Source organism: Olea europaea, unplaced genomic scaffold (genome assembly GCF_002742605.1).
Source record: "Olea europaea var. sylvestris unplaced genomic scaffold, O_europaea_v1 scaffold1618, whole genome shotgun sequence".
Lineage (NCBI taxonomy): Eukaryota > Viridiplantae > Streptophyta > Magnoliopsida > Lamiales > Oleaceae > Olea > Olea europaea.
In genome coordinates, this window is record NW_019233817.1 from 41,956 (window position 1) to 48,689 (window position 6,734).

Sequence of the window (6,734 nt, forward strand, 5' to 3'; positions counted from 1 at the left end):
ATCAAAAGGATTTCTTGAGAAATGGTTGTTTGAATCCGAATACAGTCTCCTTTGTTTAGTAAAAAGGCATATATAACAAGAACATTTATTGAAATTCAAAGTATCACAGGAAATTTCATTTTTCAAACATTCTAACTTTCTAAATGAGAGATGATCTAGCCTATTGTGACATACTTGGATAGACACATTGTTTACAAAGGCCTTAGGAATAGAATCAGTATATGAAGTTGAATTTAGATCTTTGGTGTCAAGGACGTACAAGTCCTGCAACCTATCGCCCTTGCCAATCATCTTCTTGATTTTGGCATTCTGGATGATGAAATGATCATGAAAGAAACCAACGGTTAGATGGGATCCAACTATTAGAGCACTAACAGATAACATGTTAAACTTTAATTGAGCACAAATAGTATATCATGAAGTATAAGATCATGACTTAATCTGACTTCACAACATAATTTAAAGTATATTTGTGTGTTATTTGGCAGAGTAACAATAGAATTATCCAGTATCCTGATTGGCAAGGCAGAAGCAATTGAACATACACGCTTGGTTGCACCGGAATCCACTATCCAGATGTTCTTGGATAAGAACATAGGATTAACTGATATGGAATAACATATACCTGCTGCATATGAGATGTCATTGTTGTCTTGATGATCAAATGTTGTTGCGAAAGAGTTTAAAGCCGAATGAGAAGACAATATAGACATGTATCTCCATCAGAAAAGATAGTGTACTCGATCTGATAGTGTTTGTTCAATTCCTTCACTTCACCACAGGTACATTTTCCACAATTGCATGTAGGTCGATAATTGCTCAGTTTCTCCCAAATGGTTTTGAGTTTAGTGAAATACACAATTACACTATCTTGATCTTGAATTAGATTCATCAAATCTCTTCTCAATTGAAAGATGCGTGGTCCATTCTGTTGAAACCTTTCCTCAAATCCATGACTTGAGCAATTCAAAATTCGTACATCAGTTCAGATATAGATCCATCAATGAATCCGAGTTTATTTTTCACATACAATGCAATTGTCATTGCACAACTCTAAGAGGCATAGTTATCTTTGGTGAGCTGCTGCGATACCAAAATCATTCCTGGACTATCAGAATGATGCAAAAGCATGGACTTGAAATATCATCAACTGATAACTTGTTCATTGATGTTCTTGAATCTTTTGATTGCTGTGGCTCCATCTGAAATCAGTTGCCAGAATCAACAATTGATTAATAAAAAAAGAAAAAAAAATTGAGAGAAGAATTAGTATGAGGAATTATCTTTGCTCTGATACCATATTAAAAGGTAGAAGGAATTGTGAAGAACTTATTTCTATTCATTCTCTCGGCTACAAATAGTATATACAGCTATTTTATTACTGTACAAGTACGGATTCCGTTAGGCCAGCTGGCCATACATCAACTAACTAATTTTACAACTCACTGATATAACAAACTAACTGTCAAGACCATGTGTAGGTGATTGGCCTGGCTCCAGCTCTAGCTCATGTGTTAGCTCCAATTCCAGCTTGTCCAGCTCCAGCTCGTTTGCTAGCTTTAACAATTGGTTTAAAAGCAAATATGGCATAATTTATAAAGTAAGCTACATGAGCAATTTAAAATGATCCAGAGTCCCACAGTTTCACATTCCCTCATCATGTGAAAGACAAGGAGCTGAAACTACTAGTTGGTTCTGAAGCACTGGCAGGTAACAAAAGATTACTCACGACTTCACCAGGAGATGTTATCTTCTTCTTCTTCTTCTTCTTTCAAATTTCCCTTTTTTTGGACTTTTCCTCGTCGTCTTTTCTATGAAAAAACTAATCTGGTTCTAAGTTTTGAAACTTAATTTTTGCAGGCAAAATAGTTATTGGATCTTTAAGTATGATCCTTTGCCTTTGCATTTGACTGTTGAGAAGAGTGCCATGATGGCCTTCAGTTGCTGGATCCTCAAAGGTCCAAGTGGAAATGTCGTTCAAGGTGCTTTATTATCATTTAATGGGTAATGGGGTTCTCAGAATCCCAGTAGTTAATGTCAACAATTCTTTGAGGTTGTCATTGCTAAATGAAACAGACAAGGAAGCAAGTGGTATCATTTCCACGCTGTTCCAGCCACGCAGCCTAAATCCATTAATTCATTCAGTTTCCATTAAATGCTTCACATTCAGTTCAAGGCCCCAAATTCAAAAATATAACAAGTTTTTGAAATAAATGAGCCATCTTTCAAACTAAACCAAAAGGGAAAAGGGAAACATAGAATCCAGAATAGAAACAATCCAGATCATGTATAGAATGGGTTTGTTTAGCTGGTAGCAAGCAATGCATAATCACTCTTTTTTTGACACAAATATCCAATATTTGCTCAATTTCAAGATTCCTTGGATAAAAGTAGGAGATCATATAGTTTTCCCAGTTTGCTCAATTTGTTTCTGTGTTACAAAGAACTACAATATTAGAGCATCTCGAAAAGACTTTTTAAACATAAGATCCTCTCTATTTTAAAAAGTCAATTCTTGAAATTATGTTTCAAAGGAAAATAATTTAATAATTTGGTGTGAAGCTAGTGAAAATAAAAGATAGGTAAAAAATAAATATTTTATAGGAGTAGTAAAATTAAGTGTTAAAGATAAAAGCATCTATTAATTAAAAAAAAAAAATTCTCCCTAAATCTGTAGACGCTTTACTTAATATACTTTTTAAAAATATAGAGAATGTTGTAGATACTCTTCCAAAAATTATATTAATTCACAGAAAATTTATGAAAACCAAGTTTTCAAAAGAATACTCGACGACAACACAACAAAGTCAAGGCAAGAAAATATGTACGACAAAACAATAGCATTATTATTATTATTATTATTATTATGCATCCACCAAATCAAAATGAACCATTAACCATTCCAAGCTCAAAACACAAACATTTGGCTCACCTCATATCAATAATATATTTAAGTTACTGACGTTCGAGATACAAATCCAGTTCAGCTGCAGTAAATGAACAACATTTCAAACAAAAAGTACAAGTTCACATAACATTACCAAAAACACTAATAAACGAAAATTAAAAAATAAATAAAAATGAACTCTATTCAGCAGTATTGAGCCCTGGATGGCTGGATCTGGTCCTTTTTGATAGCCATTTATCAAAAAAAAATGTTGAATCTCAATTTTGAGGGCCCCATCGTCCTGCTCCTGAAGTATCGTGAGGGTGGTAAATCGCGGAATGTGGCCTAGCAGACCAGGGAACAAGAGCTTGTTCGTACACTGTGACCGATTGAGCGAAAATGTAAAGAGAGAGATGACAGAAAGGACCTGAGGAGCAGCTGTTCAGATCACTGAAATTGATGGAAGGAATGTTCTAAAAATATCTGAAATCTGATCGATCCTTTTCCGAAAGAACGTTGGGAAGTTGAAAAATATTTCATAAATAACTGATTTTATGAAATTTGTTATATTTTAAATGAACTATAAAAACTCTATTAATTTTTACTTTTATATACAGAAGAAACAATTTTCCAAAATTACACTTGTCCTACGAGTTATGAAATTTTTTTCGGAATAGCACGAAAGTGTTGTTATATAATAACATTAAAAAAATCGTCGATTTTCAAAATTATTATATTTTAACGATCCGCACACAGTTAAAAAACTTTTGCACTTTACTTTCATATGAAGAAAACAATTTTCTAAAATCATATTCGCGTTTTAAATTATAAACATTCTTTCAATACAATGCTAAAGTCGTGTTGTATAAATACATTTTTCCTATTTGTATACGTCATTAAGGCTGGGTTTGTTTAAATTTAAAGTAAATTTTTAATTAACAATTTTTGGACATACATACTTAGATCAAATATTATTATATATTTAGATGGAAATAATTTTACTAAATTTATCTAGATCAATTAAAGGTTAACCTAAAAGCTGGAACTCAAATCTGAATCAAACGCACAACTCTTGAGATTGGATCGACAAATAGATGTTCTCCATATGAGCATAGTCGAACATTGCAACCATAAATTTGTCACAATCTTTACAAGTGTTATAGGTACAAACCCATATTAAATTGAATTTCTTACGGAGCTTGTGACAAGTCGGAATTATATTGTAAATATTTGTCCATTTTCAAGATGGAATTCTCCTATCTAATCCATTCGACAATCCTCCTCGATAATTTCGCAATGACTTGTTGAAAATTTGTATTCTAAAAGTTGGCAAGCGATTAAACTTGAACTAATATCATGGAAGAAAAAAGATAAAGAGTACAATTTTCAAAATCACAAGATAATAGGAATATAAGCAAATAAAGCCAAACGGGCTGCTAAATAGCAACCTCAGTTTCATGGCCGCTTCTTGTACCTCACTACACTCTCTTGGTATACATGGTACTAAATTTAAGACATGTTCGATATGTAATATGTAATAGAATTGAACAATATAGTCTATAAAATTATAATACTGTTCAATACTATACAATTGACATTACGAAACTGGCTAATGTATTACAAAGTATGAATAATATATGGTGAGAAAATTTAGAATTGACCCCCTTGAAAAGTCTGGCCAAACTGCCAATTAGAAGGTGCCACGTTGAAACTCATGACAGTTCTACCATCACTGGTGGTGACTTTAAATGAAATGCTTTGTCCATTAAGGTATGAATTGCTTTGCCAGTTTTGGCCCCAATTTCTGGACATAGTTTGCCACCCTGTTCTTGACCCTTTAATTGACACTGCATGGACATCTCCTACACCCGCAACGTTGGTGATCAAAACCAAGTTGAAGTATGAATGCCCATTAATGGTGAACCTAATTCCCCCTTTCTTCACACATGGGACCCTACAAATAAATTCCCATAAAATAGTTAGATTCTCAGTTTATTGGTATCACAAGAACAACTCGATTGTATAATGCAGTAGATAGTACTATAAAAAGTGAAAAAAGACCTTCTGAAGACGACAGGTACAATTCCAGCGCGATACTGAGCAATTTGAAGGAAAGCAGGCTGAGCCAAGTCAAAATGTTGAAGGGGAGGATTGCACCAACCACCATTGTTATTCGGCAGGGCATAGTTTGGAGGGCAAAAGTTGGTGGCGGTGACAGTGATAGTCCCCGAGAGGCACCATTTTGGGTCATCATTGCACCGCATTTCATAACACGAGCCGCAACTCAATCCATTGTTGAACAAGGCTGTGCTTAGTGCTGCAGTATTTGTTCCATAGCCTTGACTATACAAATTTCCATATCCACATGCTCCTCCTACAAAAACCCAACAACCACATTATTTACTTAGATAACAGAATGAGTATGCTTGACTAGACAATACTAAAGTTTACGTACCCATGGTTCCAGAAGCATCACCGCCACCATAGAAAGTGGCATGAGCACTTTGCCAACCACCATAATCACCTTTAATACTATGAAACTGTAGATTGAAGAAAGCAAGTGTTACAAAAGCCATTAAGGTTACATCCATTGTGTGTATATATGGGCAATAGAGCGTTGTGACTTTTCAGTTGAAGTTAAGGGTGGAGTGAAGAATGAAGCAAATGGAGTGGTGTATATATAATGGGGAGTTGAAGAAATTTGAAGGAGAAAATTGGAGAGGGGAGACACGAGATGGGGTTGATAGCCGGCCAAAGAGTAAGCAAAATTGTGTAATAAATGATAAAAAAGACAAGTGCACATGCAGTGGTTCTGGTTGGGCTGCTAATTGCCAGAAGCTCAACTTTGTGGGTCCACTTTTTCCACATGCAATTCACCTCCACTTTATTGTAGCTTTATATCTTCTTTATGAAAAATATTTTTGGATATATTAATTTATTTAAATTTATACATCTAACTCGTCGTCTCATGGGCAACTCACTTCAATGTTTGACGTGAGTTCAATTCTCCGTAAATGGATAAGGACGAGGCTCGAACTCAGGGATCTCGGTATGCTCTAATTGAAAGCCTAAAAGTTGAACTTGCACATATGAATTTGAGAGTTTGATTAGCATGGAAAATATTACCTAAAAAAGAAAATATTTTCCATCTTTTGTGGAAAATAAAAATCACCTCTACTCAAGGAAAATATTTTCCTTAAAAACAAGGAAAATTAGGCATATTTTCAAAAGTTGGAAAATGTTTTCCATGAAAAAAAATAGCAATCAAACACTCTAAGTAAGAATTTGGATGAAAAACTGATATTTTTCATGAAAAATTAATGTAATCAAACACACCCTTAATGTTCTATTTTAAAAGATTAACAATTAGCAAGGTCGGTCCTAAGATTTTTGGGAGCTTTAGACCAATTTCAAATATATATATATGTAAAAATACATAGAAAATAAAAAATAAATTTGGGGCTCTGACCAAAGTGAGGTTTAGACGATTGCTTACCTCGCATATAATCGGGGCCAGCACTGACAATAGAAGCAATGTTTCAATTTTCTTATAAAATCTAAACATCCCTATATGTAGCTGATGTGTGACTTTTTGTTCGCTCGTTCCAATAACCCATCCTCGAACAAAGTGTCCCTTATCCTAACCCTCGTTCAAGCAGTAATTTGTCTCCCATTCTTAAAAAAAAAAAAAAAAAAAAAAAAAAAAAAAAAAAAAAAATCCAAGTCTAAACAAAACCAAAAAACACAAAAAATCAAAAGATCCAAAACCAACTCATCTCTCGGCTTCAACAAACCCCAACTCTAACACTACGTTACGACCATTGGTCCATTGCTTTACATTGATACA

The 6,734-nt window shown here is 34.1% G+C and overlaps 1 protein-coding gene across 1 annotated transcript; it reads right to left on the bottom strand.

The window, feature by feature from the left end:
* Positions 1-4,260: 4,260 nt before the first annotated feature.
* LOC111377178 (expansin-A8-like) lies at positions 4,261-5,845 on the bottom strand. Its single transcript, XM_023000232.1, has 3 exons — positions 5,343-5,845; positions 4,949-5,261; positions 4,261-4,841 (listed from the first exon to the last, which is right to left on the bottom strand). Exons 1-3 carry the CDS (start codon positions 5,476-5,478, stop codon positions 4,538-4,540), a joined length of 753 nt encoding a protein of 250 aa, XP_022856000.1. The 5' UTR covers positions 5,479-5,845; the 3' UTR covers positions 4,261-4,537.
* Positions 5,846-6,734: the final 889 nt, after the last annotated feature.

What these genes read in the sequence shown, in the direction of transcription:
- LOC111377178 (XM_023000232.1), bottom strand. Translation starts at nt 5,478, where the DNA reads ATGGATGTAACCTTAATGGCTTTTGTAACACTTGCTTTCTTCAATCTA. An exon ending in TGATGCTTCTGGAACCATGG is followed by an intron (nt 5,262 to 5,342) that starts GTACGTAAACTT and finishes GGGTTTTTGTAG; the next exon opens with GAGGAGCATGTGGATATGGA. An exon ending in GTACCTGTCGTCTTCAGAAG is followed by an intron (nt 4,842 to 4,948) that starts GTCTTTTTTCAC and finishes ATTTATTTGTAG; the next exon opens with GGTCCCATGTGTGAAGAAAG.